The sequence below is a fragment of the Culex pipiens genome, chromosome 3 (assembly GCF_016801865.2).
Source record: "Culex pipiens pallens isolate TS chromosome 3, TS_CPP_V2, whole genome shotgun sequence".
Classification (NCBI taxonomy): domain Eukaryota; kingdom Metazoa; phylum Arthropoda; class Insecta; order Diptera; family Culicidae; genus Culex; species Culex pipiens.
This window is the reverse complement of record NC_068939.1, coordinates 14,357,436-14,371,388: the sequence shown is the minus strand read 5'-3', so window position 1 is coordinate 14,371,388 and position 13,953 is coordinate 14,357,436. Positions and strand designations below refer to the sequence as shown.

The following is a 13,953-nucleotide window of genomic DNA, read 5'->3' as shown; positions in this document are numbered from 1 at the left end:
AAACACGGTGTTTTTAAGTCTTAGAAGAACAAGAGCAGCACCCGTGCCGTGCCGATGCACCTCTGGGGCCAACATTCGTTGAGGTTTCTTTTGCTGCGTCCGAGGAACGTGCAATTTTACAAGTTTTCGAACAGGGAATGAATCATTCAGTTGAGAGCTGCTGTTTGGACAGGTTTTTGCGTATAATTACACAACGGCTTCGGGTTATTGCTTGATTTTTGACGATGAGGACTATGAAATAAACATTTTGGGATTCACAGCACGAACAAAAACTGGTTCAATAATTTAATGTGTTTGTGTTGCATTTCAATGTTTTCTTGAAATACAGTTTTAGGAAGTACAGTTCAAACTCGATTATCCAAAGTAAAAACGGATAATCAAATCAATATACGTTGTCTTATTCAAATATGAACCACAAAACGTTATAAATTTAGGGAAATGTAATCCTAGATAGTGTATTCAGTATATTTATTATGTATACAGATTGAATTAGCTAAATTCATATTAGCGGATCAGATTCTACTAATTGGAATAACTAACAGATGTCAATTACATTGAAACCACGTGCTCGGAAATAGTTGAACAATTTGGGTGGAATGTTAGCATAAGTTTTTTGTTTTCGGAATTTGAGTGTTATTTTTTCATTTTAAATTGGCGAGTATTTCAATTAGCGGACGTTTTAAGTAGCAAAATCCAAATGAATGAATTCGCTTTGTACTGTTTAAGGGAATCCACCACTTGAATTTGACTAATTTGGAGTAATCGAGTCTGGCATGTAAGAACATCAACACAGTGCAAAATAGCAAAATTATAATCAAAATCTTTCTGGTCAAGCTTGAATTTTGTGAAAATTGTGAAAACCCTCAATTTCAAACTGCGATATCTCAGGAATCACATAAAGTGGTAAGTTGGTCCATGACCAGAGCCGTACCTTGGGTCCACTGCACCCTTGGCGAAGCATGAATTTGGCGCCCTTCCCAAATTTACAAGCATTTTGATAAATTGATATTAACTTTCAATGTTTGCTTCAATATGAGTTTTGATTTTATAATTGCAATTGGAGACCTTAATATGGTTAAATTCAGAAACACAGTTATTTTATGTTTTATTTTTCAAATAATATGAGATAGGTTGAATTGAAAATTTATTATAGAAGTTAAGTTGGCTGAATATTTTCTCAGATTTCATAAAATCGATAATGATAGCAGGTTTTTGTTTTTTTTTTAATTTATTTTTAAGATAAATGCACAGAATTAAATGCTCAATCATGATAAATTTTGCTATAACTTGTTAGCTAATTTTATATTTTTAAGCCTGCATAATTTGATCTGATCTAGAACTTTCCCGGATTCGTAAAATAATTAGCTGATTTGGCTTTGGATTTCATTTCGTTAATTACAACGAAAAAAGAAAAAAATCCTTCTTCAAAATTGAAAAAATAATAATTCGATGCCCGTGTGCTCTCTTGTTCTATCTAGATAGGAATCCCAGCAAGCTTAGTTCAAAAGAGCACACCGGCATCGAAGTATAATTTTTCAACATGCAGCGGCAGAACAAAATTTCGTCAAAATCAATTTAGGCCTTTGCAAATATTTTTTGAAGTTTATGTCCCTCGACTCTGACCAAAAAAATAAAAAAGTTAAAAAAAATTAATTACAGGCCACGGTTTCAACATTTGAATGAAAAAAGTGTTTTAAAATGCATTATACACCTGTCCAGTTGTTTTGCAATCATAAGTTTCCAAAATTTCTAAGTATTGATGAATTTGTTTTTGTTAGAAAAAAAGTAAAAAAAAAATATAAAGATATTTTTTTTATTCATTTTGAGTGATTTGCCCATACGATATTTGAGCATATTTTTAATTATGTTTTGCATTGATTTTTATTTTCATCAGTATTTATTTGTTTATTTTTAATTCGTAAAATTAAATTTTATATTCTAGAAAAATATTCTTTGCGCAAAACTATACAAACCTTGATAAAATTTTGTTTTTTACTCATTTTTTGATTTTTTTCATTACCAAAGCTTTTTAGACGATTTAAAAAGTAAACAACACCGGTTAAGCTAAAACTGACAAATTCATGTGCTCTGAAAAAAAAAAATAATTCTTGAACAAATAATGTTGGTCTTATTGGTGAAAGTTTACAGCAGTTACAAATTTCAAAACTCTAGTATTTTGAAAAGGAGTATGCAAATTTCAATGCACGAAGTAAATTATGAAAGGGGAAATCGAGCTGCAAATATTTCAAAGGCCATTTTTTTAACTCGAGAATGTAAAAATTTCAAAAGCCAGGTATATGTTTTAATGTTAATATAATTCCTGTTTCAAAGAAGCTCAAAATATGACCATATTTTTTCACAATTTGGCTGATTGTGATTCACAGCCAAATTAACGTGAAAATAACATATAGTTTAACATTTTTTTAGTCTGGACGGTATGACCTAAACTTCATCATACAACGGTCCAAACTTTAACGTGTATTTTTTTTGAGAAGCTCTTCTAGAACTCCTTTAACTTTCTGCCACTTGAGCGCCCCTTCTTTGATGAAAAAATAAATTTAGCATTAAGGGTGCACAGCAACGATGGAAGTTGTTGTCTTCTTATTCCAACATTGTCAAACTTACGGACCCAATCCTGCAACAACGCGATTGTCAAAATAGTCAAATTTTGTTGTAAATTACTTTGTGGACTGTACTTTAGGTGTTGAATAAAAAAATATTTTGATAGTAGCCGTAATTTTGAAGATACTAAAATGTCTGTAACAAAAATCTGGGTGCAAAAGCTCTGGTTGATGTGCACCGTTAAGTATGAACTTTCAAAAACACTTCAGTAGAAATATTGGCGGTCGCCAATCGCGCCAACCCCTAGGTTCGGCACTGTCCATGACTCATTTTGGTGGAAAAATAACCTAACATCTTTTTTTATTTCAATATTTGAGGTTTTAACACAATTTTCACATGTAAAAGTCATGCGAATTGTGAACAAATCCCGTGAGTTTGAAAAACATTAAAATTGATTATTCATATTTTTGTTAAAAGCTTTTTGCCTAATTTCCCATCTAAAAAATAATCACAAATTTCAACCAACCTAATTTTCAACCTTCCAAAATTCAACTTTTTTCTGTGTATGGAATCATTTTGAGCTTGGTAGAGAAGTGTTCTAAAAACCTAAAAAGTTTTAATAGTTAGTTTACTATAATTTTGAAAAGATTGATAAAAGGATTTTAAAGTGTCATGATTAACTCAGTAAAATAAGTTCAAACTGGGAAACTGCATAATAGGATTCTTTGTACTATTCAGTTCTTATTTACAAGTTTTAAATGCCATTGAAAAAGAATTCAAAAACATCTTAAAATTTATAGCCATTTCCAGTAGAACAAGTCGTGCCTTCCATTACATTAGGACACATAACTTTCGTAAACAAGAGTGTATCCTTCTCACACCTGATGTAAACTGTCATTTGAGTGAAAGGGATGCACTCTTGTTCACAAAAGTGATGTGCCTTCTAAAATGTTAGGCTCTTAGTACCTGGGTGATGAATAGAGTAATCTACGTGCGTATGTATTGCGTGTACGTACACGAAAAAAAGTGAGGTTAAATTTTGTCCGGCCAGCAAAATCAAATGGTGCGCTAGTGTGCGTACGCGAAACGTCATAAAGCTCTATAGAGAGAATGCGTAACGTGATTTTCGAATGATCCCACTTTGTTTACATCTACAAAGTTGGAGGCTGTTCAAGCACAAGCATGACTTTTTTATTACTGGTAAATATGCTGTTTAATAATCAGTACTATGTGTTTTATTTTGTCTATTTTTTACATTTTTGCTGGAAAATTGTGTGTGTTTTCAAGTTTCGATTGGTTAGAAGAGGTTTTTCTTTTTTTAAGGGGTGACGAAGAACTGCGGCGAGAGTGTCATTCTGCGATGTCGCAGATAAATTCTGGCTGATTTTGGATTCCTGCAGCTCTTCCTGGTCCAGCGATAAAACATCGCTAATTCTAGCGAAGCTGATCCAACAAACAGAGAAGATTGTCACTAAACCAGTAGGTTTTCAAACGGAATCAAACAATAAAGACAGCTTCTGGATAGATACAACCGCATCGACTCCATAAACAACTTCCATTCATAATTATAAAAAAATGACGATCGCTCCTTCAACTTTCTTAAGATTTCTTGACTTCAACTCCAGGTTCCAAAAGCCACACATTTTAAAAGTTAGGCCGTTTTGCGCACCACTATTCAGCACCCAGCTTAGTACCTTAGTAAATTTGGAAAAATAATATTCATGTTATTTTAAATAAAAATTGATATTGTATAGAAAAATCATTTTCTGGTGAACTTTTGATCAAAATTAGAACTTATTATTTAGCTAAACTAAAATTTATATGCATTTATTCAAAGTTAATAAACTTAGTTAAACAACCAATTGATGGTTAAATATTCAAATGAAGCATTAAAAGTTTCCTTACTTATGGTCGATTTGGCGTATCCGGACAGACGGTAATTACCAAATTCATGCCATTTCAATAACACATACTGTTGAAATAACACTGCTTGCAATATCCATTTTTGCATAAAAATTAAAAGTTGTTAGGATCTTTTCCGAACATGTGCTTGTTATTGATATTTTTTTATTCAAATGAATAATGCGTCGACAACATGCATCTTTAATTTGGCATATAGTTTTATATGAAGAGTGGCAACATTGCTAGGATTTTAGTTAAATATCTCAAGTTTGACACCATATTTTTAGGATCTTTACAAGCCATAAGATTAATTGAGGAAAGTAGTACAAAATGACGTCTTCCACTAAATTTGGTACAAAATCGACGCAACAAAACGCAATTACGACAAATTTGAAAACATAAATACTTACCAATTACTTTCTAAAAATCTCATCGGCACCCATGCAAGCTCGCACTAAAACGCCCCCTGTGTTTCGGTTTTTAGTCTCTTTATTTAAGGTTTTTATTCTCAGTTAAGAGCGGTTTAATTTCTTTTAAATACAATACCTCTTTTTTTGCTTAATATGGTACAACCAATGAATGGAAACAGCGATATTACCGAAAAACGAAGATGTGTTAATTTTTTTTGATTCTTTTTCTCAATTATTTATTTTTTAGTTCATTACATTTACTGCTGGTTCTTTTTGAGTGTGATTCTGGGCTGCTGTTCTTTTGCATTTTTTGTTTTGCTAGCTTTCCATTTTTTTCAAGAGCTTTGGATTTCTGCTTTTAGTATGATTCTCGTCTTTGTTGTTTTATACTTCAAAACGCTTGCGTTTATAATGCGAAATCGTAAATAAATAAATAGAGCACGGCTGTGTAGTGTTTAGTAATAGTTTTCTCTCTGTATTGTTATTGTTTGTTTGCTGCAAACTGGTAGCACTGATTGTTTGTGTGTGTGTGTGTTTGTATGTGAGTGAGTGAGTTGAGCTTGGTTTGTTTTCAACATAGCGAATTATGAAAACAAAGATTTTCTCTCTCGCTCGAGTGGGCGTGGTTAATATGGAGGTATAAACAAAGGGAACAAATAAAACTATTTTTTTGTAAATAAAAGCTGCGAGTGTGTATTTGTGACACCGTACAAAATAACCGCCTTCTGACGTCCAATGGCTGAAAAACAATTCCTTGTGGCAAACGGAGTAGGAGGAGTAGGCGGGGCTTAACAAGCCCCAGCCTGCGAGTGTGTGCGACGGTTTCGTGTGCGTTGCATTCCATTGCGAGGTCACGCACACACGCCAATAAATCCGCTGGATCGCGACTAGTATTTGAAAAGGGTCTGAAAAATGCACAAACGGGTGGAGTAGGAAGAAATTCGACCTATTTTTTGGGTTGAATTGGTGGAGGAGGTGGACAACAAGCAAGACTCTTTGTTTCTTTTTTTCCAGTTATCGGACAGTTAATGTTGTTCCATTTTATTTAGCTGTTTTTTCCATACTTTGTTGTTATAATACATGAAAAATCGTGAGTTTCTGTGTGTTTGTGAACGCCATTAAATTAAAAAATGTTCCTTGTTACAATTCTTGATTTTCACAGAACGTGGAGCTCTCTCAAGCATTCTCAGCCAAGTTTTCTTTCCTTGTCAGAAAAGTTAGGATATTTTTTTAAATTTTCTGCCTTTTAATAAAAACATTACCTCTTACATTATGCGCTTGTTCTTGTTTTATTTTTCTGCTGATGTTCTTGTTCTTGTTTTGTTTTTAGAGTAATAATTTCCATATGATGTTGTTTTTGTTTGCGAACGATGTTCTGTTCTTTCCTTAGTTCTCGTCGGCGATGTTAGTTCTTCCTTCTGATTTTCTTTAGTTGTTCTCAAATAGACGTGTGACAACAGGACACACATTCTCTGCCACAACAGTTAAGTTTAATCTTTGTTTTTTTTTCCGTGGTTAAAAAAGTTGGAAAATTTTCGCGCGAAGCGCCCTCTCTGGACGGCCCCAACTGACCTTTTCCGGCGAGGGGGCGTTCGCACCAAGATGAATCACAAAAAACTTCAATTCTGGGATCTGTGTGTGTACATTTATAGAAGTGTTTGTTTTTTTTACGTTTTTGTTTTTCTCTTAGTTTATTTTTCGTATTAGGGGGTGACACAGAGGCATAGAATAATACAATTCGGTGTTTTTTTATTTTTCTTTTCTTTTTCACGTTACACGGGAACGAATGTTCTGAGTAAAACACATTTCTCTCTGCAGCGCAAGCAAAAGCCGAATCACTTTTGCGAGCGCCAGCACGGTAATTCGAAAAAAATAAGGCGAAATTCCAACTCGAAAACAACGAAAAAAGAAAAAAAACGTCCACGTGACGGAATAAACGAACCTGCCCTGGCGCGCCACGTGTTTCTTTGCAATGTAAACCGGACAAAAGAGAGAGTAACTCAAGTCGCTGCCGTCGCAAGTCTCCGAGATTGAGAGACTTGTTTGTGTTCCAAAAAAAGAAAAGAAAGAAAAAGAAAAGAAACAAAAGTGATAAAAGTTTGCTCGAGAGCCCGCGTAAAGGCCCCTTCGCGATTATATAAAATATAAAAAACAAAAAAAAAGTAACAAAATTTCCGCAAAGTTTCAAACTATACACAATGCACAATGTTTGTAACGAAGAGACTAAGAGACTTCTGCTTCTTCTTTCTCTCTCTCTCTCTCTTTTACTCCTTTTGTTTTCTCTTTGTAGTTCGGATGTTTCCCAAATGGAAACGATTATTCGGGAACGAGGGGATAAATAGAACATACATACAAACATGTACTTTTTGTTTCTCTTTCTCTCTTTTTCTTTTTTGTCTCCTTTTGCTGCTGCTGCTGCTGCTGTTGCAAGAGCGTTTTGTTTTGGTTTTGTTTTTTTTTATTCACAAAGAAAATGTGTCTGTCTGAGTGTGTGTGTGTTTGTGTTGCTGTGTGTCTGTGTGTTAGCGATTTCTTAAAGAAATGATTTTCTGCATTTGTTTTGCTTCTGCTTCTGCTGCTGTTGGTTTTGCCTTCCGCTCGCTGATGTTGCTGTTGTTGCTGCTGCTGTTGTTTTCTGTCTTGTTTTTCTTTTTGTTTTTGTAATTAATTAGTCAAAAGGAATTTCTATTATATTTAAGTGTGTGTGTTTTTTTGTTTCTCATTAATTTTAGTTTGGTTAATTATCGCCACCCTCCTGTGGTTCGTCTCCGTCGCCCTGGGTGTCCGACGTCCACAGGGTGAGGTTGTCCCTCAGCAATTGCATGATCAGGGTGGAGTCTTTGTAGGAATCCTCGTTCAGCGTGTCCAGCTCGGCGATCGCGTCATCGAACGCCTGCATGCGTCCCGGGCGGCATTTTGAATGAAGAAAGAAAAAGAGAATATTAATATCAAGAATTCCTTGGGTGAAAAAAAAATAAACTTAAAAAAAGTTAATTGAAATCGATAAGCTAAATAAAGAATTTGTTATTATTCTTTACATAAAAATGCAAAATAAAAAGAAACTGAAAATAATCGAAATAAATAAGAAAATACACAACATGTCACAATTTTGAAGAGTTTGTACGATTTCTTTGTAATGTTACATTCATTCGGTGGGTTTTGGATTTTTTTCCAAAAGGAACAAAAACATCGGCTTCAGCATTCCATTGAGGGTCGGGCGGTTTGTTAGTATCGGCGATTTTACGGAGAATTTTCCGTTTTTTGGATTTCAGAGACAAGCGCAATACGATTAGTAGAATTAGTGCCAATAATACATAAAACGGGCGAGAATTAGTTATAAAATTGCATTCAAATTTGTTATATTTATTTGTGATCTTTTGTCTTAACAAAATGTTTAAAGAATAAAGAAAATAGATCTGAGCACTCACTGAGAGAGAAAATCGAAAAAAAAAACTACATATCCAGAGTTTTTTTTAAAAGGACCGATAAACTATTGTCTTTCATATGTTTATAGGACCTAATCAAAAAAAACTCGAGATATGTCTCTCACTCTCTCTCACTCTCTCTCTCTCTCTCCTTCTTTCTCTCTCTTACGAGATATCTCACTAATACATTCACAGATTAAACGTCAAACCATCACTCACTATCAAAATATCAAGGTTGTTAATCGATCGAATTATCGCCGATAATATTATCGTCGATAATATTATCGTCTAACGATAATGGTTATCGTTATCGTCGGGACGATAACGATAAACTATCGTTATCGTTATTCCGATAATTCTATCGGCGATAATTTTATCGACGATAACGGACGATAACTTATATTTAATATATTTCTAAAATTGACTAAAACCAACCAAATTATGTTAAATTTTCAAGCTTCCTCTTAGTAAATATTTTTTTGATAATATGGTAAGTTTCAAAGTTCAATACTAAAAAAATCACAAAATACCATATTTTCTCGAAAACACTCCAATTTTTATAATTCGCAATATGGGATTCGAAATTCATTTTCACTTTTTTAGAGTTTTTTGAATGAAAAACTCAAATTTTCAAAAAAAAAACGTATTTTTTTGAAAGTACTAAAATTTTGATGATTTGCAATATATCAAATGAAGTGAAATTTTACCTGATTGTTCATTCAAAAAACTCTAAAACAGTTAAAAAACATGCAAAATTTCGAATCGTTTGATACCCATATTGCGAATTATAAGAAATGAGTATTTTCGAGAAAATACGGTACTTTGTGAGAATTTGAATATTTCATTCAGAAATCTCTAAAACAGTGAACATGCATGCAAAATGTTGAATCGCTTGATACTCATAAAAATAAAAATTTTAGTACTTTAAAAAACAATACGGTGTTTTTTTTAGTATTTATTCTTTGAAACTTACCATATTATCAAAAAAAAAAAAATATTTACTAAGAGGAAGCTTGAACATTCAATATAATTTGGTTGGTTTTATTCAATTTTAGAAATATATTAAATATAAGTTATTGCCCATTATCGTCGATAAAATTATCAGAATAACGATAAGGATAACGATACAAAATATTTAGATTTTAAAAGGCTATTTTTTTTAGATTTCAAAAAAGTGTCCACGTGGTTTGTGGATGATCCCTTAACATGCCAAGCTGGATTGAAAATCGCGTCTAAAAACATTTTTACAGTTTTTTTAAAGGTTCTATAACCGATTGTCTTTTTTATGTTTACAGGACCTATTGGAAAAATCCTGACTTTTTTCAAAAAAAAAAAATGTTTTTGGATCCAGTTCGTCAAAAACAATCCTACAGAAAAAATCTGGTAAAATTTGCATGGAAATTGTTTGACAGCTGTAAACTCCGCCTTACCTAATACAAAAAACATACTTTGACTCATTACACAGGATTGAAATTTGAGATAATTTTATCATAAACACATACATTTTGTAATAAAATGATTTTTTTTGTTTAAGACATAATTAAATTTTTCGTTTGTTATTTTTTAACAGCAGCGCAATGTTAGTAAAAGATAAGTCAAGCTATGCAGTCTCAAATAACGATGCATTTCAACGACAAAGGTCAGTACGAAACGAGTCAAGAGTTAGTCGGGAATGTTAGGAACCACAAAAAGCACGTCCTTTTGTGCTCATTTCGCGGTAGAGTGTTAGTGCTACACATTCTGGAAGGCAAGGACATTAAAAAACGTAACGATCAAACAAACAAGAGGGAACGGGGGGTAGCAACAAACGGAGAATTCGGTTTATAACCTGCTTAGCCAAATGACAAGCCCGGGCCGGTGAGTTAATAATTTCATAGTAAAACACGGAAAAGTTGAGCGCGAGACCTAACCGAATGGGGTGGGTTGGTTGCATTTTCGACTTTGCGATATCGAACGCTTCCTGGTACGATTTCTGCGAATCCTCAACCACGGCTTGAAAGGGGAAAATACAAGAGAGAAAAAATAGAGGGTAAGAGTGATAGTAGGTCAACGACAACACAAAAGTGGGGGGTGTGATTTAAGAGACCCTGGGGAAGACCACCCGACCCGAGGAGGCGGAAACGTTGGCGAAGGGGGAAAACAACTTTGGAGGACAGCACCGCTTTCTCTCTTCAAATTTGTGATCATGTGTACATTTCAACTTCATTTCGATTAATTTCTCTTCTTTGAAAAAAGTGCAAAAAAGAAGATTACAATAAACTAAACAAAAAAAAGTACTAATCATAGAAAGAAACTTGGGTAGTGACCTGTTTCGCCAGCTGGCAGGCTTTGTCTGGCGAGTTTAGGATCTCGTAATAGAAGACAGAGAAATTGAGCGCGAGACCCAATCGGATGGGGTGTGTTGGCTGCATTTTGCCTTTACTAATCTCAAAGGCATCCTGGTAAGCGGCTTGGGAATCGTCTACTACAGCTGCAAAGGGTGGTTACGGTGTAACGCGAGAGAAAGAGTTTTTTGTTGTTGTTGGTTTTGGGAAGAAGGGAAGTTGGTGATTAGAATATGATCGTATTTTTGTGTCTGAAATATTCTTGTTTCAGATCGTAACAAAGCAGAAACAAATACTTACTGTTGCGGGTTTCTCCTGTGGCTACCTCGGCTAGGTATCTGTAGTAATCTCCCTTCATTTTGAGGTAAAACACCTTGCTTTCTGGATTACTCGCTTTGGGGATCAAGAATTTGTCCAGGAGACCCTGCAAAATGAAAAATAAAATCGAAAATTTAGTCACAAAGTTTAGTTTAGACTCAAAGAACACTTCTAGAGTTTTTTTTAAAGGTCCTGTAAACATTATTTTAATTTTTGTTTCTAGAACCGCCTTGAGTCAGGAGTATTCAAAAACACCCAAAAAGCATAAAATGAGAATGTTGTTTATAGGACCTTTTTTTTTTAAAAAAAAATACTTTTTCCGAAACATTTAGATTCATTGGCGTCTTAAAAATAATTTGGTGCCATTCAAAAATTACGTAACGCAGTTGACTCAAATGCCCAATATTTTTATCTTTATTTTAAACATATATTTTTGCACTCACTGGAAAAATTTTCTAAGGCTCTCCTTGGTTAATGTTTTTACACCCATTTTTAATTTTATACAAGCATTTTTTAAATTTTATTTAGGCTTCATCCATAAAGTACGTCACGCTAAAATCAGCCAAAATGTACCCCCCCCCCCCCCTCCCTTCCTTTGTCACGCTTTTCCTATACTTATAACATACAATGTCACACTTGCTCAGACCCCCCTCCCCCCCACCTACCTTGAGCGTGACATACTTTATGGATGACGCCTTTGTGATAGTATAACGCCCGTTTTGTTTTTTTTTTTCAATTTGTCTAGTTCCTTATTTGATTTTTTGCATTATAGTTTCATCCAAAAGAACGCTTCTTAAGTTTTTTTTAAATGCCCTATATATATTTTTTCTTTTTTCTTTTTGGGTGTTTCTAGAACCGCCTTGAGTCAGGGGTAATCAAAAACACCTTAAAAGCAAAAAATGTTTTTTATAGAACCCTTTTTCCGTAACATTTTTAAAGTCACATAGGCTAGTACTAATTAAGGTAAAATAAGAACGAAATTTCAAATTTTAAGCCAAATTTGGAAAAAAAAACTTCAAGCTAAATATTTTATCATTTTTACAGTTTTGCTATGATTTTATGAAAAAATCTTTTTATTAAGCTTTGCGTCTTTTTCCGATCTATGGTCCAAAAAATCATAATATGCTGCTTCTATTTATTAAAAATGCATAAATAAACGTTATATGTACCTACAAGAGATTACAACCTACATTACAAGTATTTTTTCCATTAAATTTTTTTTTTAGATATATTCTTATTGTACCCACATTTGTTAAGGAAATTTTGAAGGTGTTAGTTAATTAGTTAGTTGAAAGGGTCCTGATTGGCCTGACTCATATTAAAAACATAAGAATTTTCTTTTCCTATGCTTTTTGTTGATCAAACACTGCTAGAAATTTTTTTGGCGAATTTTTAAATTCACACCCAAGGTTATGTAAAATTTGTGTAAAAAGTTCAACATTTAACGAAAAATATATGTTTCAGAACAATAAAACCACGGACACAATTTAAATTTTCAAAACTCCGTAAAATAAAGATCACCCATACAAAAAAAAATACATCTCTTCAATTAAGGTCGTTGCAAACATTTTTCAAAGTTTTTTTTTTAAAGTTTCATCATTTTATAAACTTTTCTAAAATCATTTTTTTCAACAAGAAATTTTCTTTCAAAGAAATCTTGTTTAGGTAATACTTAAACCGAATACAGAACACATAGATGTAAAAAATGCCTTTGTCGTTAAAATATGAAACTGAATCTCAACACACAGTCAGAGAAGTTTCATTTTATAAGGTTGAAAAATTTGATGGTTGAATATTACCTCCTTGATTCCCATAAAAAGGTGTAAATTTACTCATTTTTATTGGAAATAATTATTTCATAATTTTTCTGGCACAAAATCTGTCTACATTCCCTTTTTCTTCATTTTCACGCATGGACGCCAGCATAAAGCATGGAATTACAGTTGTTTTACTTTAAAAATTCTATTTTAAGGATGTTTTTGGGAATTGCATCAAAAAATTGTTTGCAAAACTTGATTTTTTCAGCAATTGTCGTATTAGTTAACCTACGCTGAGCCAAGTTTGATAATGTTACAAAAACTACTATTTTTAAAGTAAATTTTAAAGCTACATTGAATTAAAAGTAAACTAGCTTAAAAACGCCCAAGGTTACGTCCTATTGACAAGTTTTCTTAAGGAGGTATTAGACTATGACAAGCAAACAAACTCGCAATTTTTTGTGTTTGGCAAATTTGCATGCAATGCAAAATGTATGCAGGCTGACGTACTTGCAAACAAATGCACACAAACAAACAATGCTGGCAAACTGTCAAAAAGTGCGAGTTTGTTTGTTTGTCATAGTCTAATACCTGCTTTAGATATTAGATATTAAAGCTTTTAGATGTTGAAAAAAAGTTTAATACTTTTTTCTAATTCTAATTCTAACAAAAAAAAAAATAATTTTTACATAAATTTTTATAGTACAGCCCGGCAGAAATTTTCTTTTAGAGCAATATTTGGAAATTTATCTAAAGTATTTCGTCCGCGAAACACATCTGGAGTTTTTTTTTGAAAAGGTCCTATAAACAAAATTTCAAATTTTTGCTTTTTGGGTGTTTTTAGAACCGCCTTGAGTCAGGGGTATTCAAAAACACCCAAAAAGCAAAAAATGAAAATTTTGTTCATCGGACCTTTTCAAAAAAAACTCCAGACATTTGCATCGATTATATTCTTCCTACAGTTAGGGGAAATATACCATTTCTCAGCCTATTTCTATTATCGGCCTATCAACACTTTGATCGTGAATTACAGCTTTCATAAAGTGTTTTTGACTGTTCCAAAGTAACACATAGCTCAAATAAAAGTGAGCAAGCAACTCTCCATTGTTGATGCATCTAAAAATGTTGATTTAGTAGCGGCAAACTTCAAAAGTGCTGAGAATTGGTCGAACGGCTTAGAGTGATTAAAATGGGTATATTTCCCCTACTTGGCCTGAAAAAAGTTTTGAAGTTTTTTTTTAAAGGTCCAATAAAC

At 33.2% G+C, this 13,953-nt stretch overlaps 1 protein-coding gene across 5 annotated transcripts in view; it reads right to left on the bottom strand.

The window, feature by feature from the left end:
* Nucleotides 1-7,320: 7,320 nt before the first annotated feature.
* The window catches only part of LOC120429766 (14-3-3 protein zeta), a 28,701-nt gene continuing 22,068 nt past the window's right edge, over nucleotides 7,321-13,953 (bottom strand). For 4 of the 5 annotated variants that reach the window (XM_039594817.2, XM_039594819.2, XM_039594820.2 and 1 more), the window contains exons 5-7: nucleotides 10,924-11,047; nucleotides 10,606-10,769; nucleotides 7,321-7,767 (exon numbers count right to left, since the gene is read on the bottom strand). In XM_039594817.2, the coding sequence (XP_039450751.1) occupies nucleotides 7,612-7,767; nucleotides 10,606-10,769; nucleotides 10,924-11,047 (444 nt within the window). In that variant the 3' untranslated portion in view covers nucleotides 7,321-7,611. Of the gene's footprint in view, nucleotides 7,768-10,127; nucleotides 10,292-10,605; nucleotides 10,770-10,923; nucleotides 11,048-13,953 lie in introns of all 5 variants that reach the window. The other variant, XM_039594821.2, reaches the window with a different exon arrangement.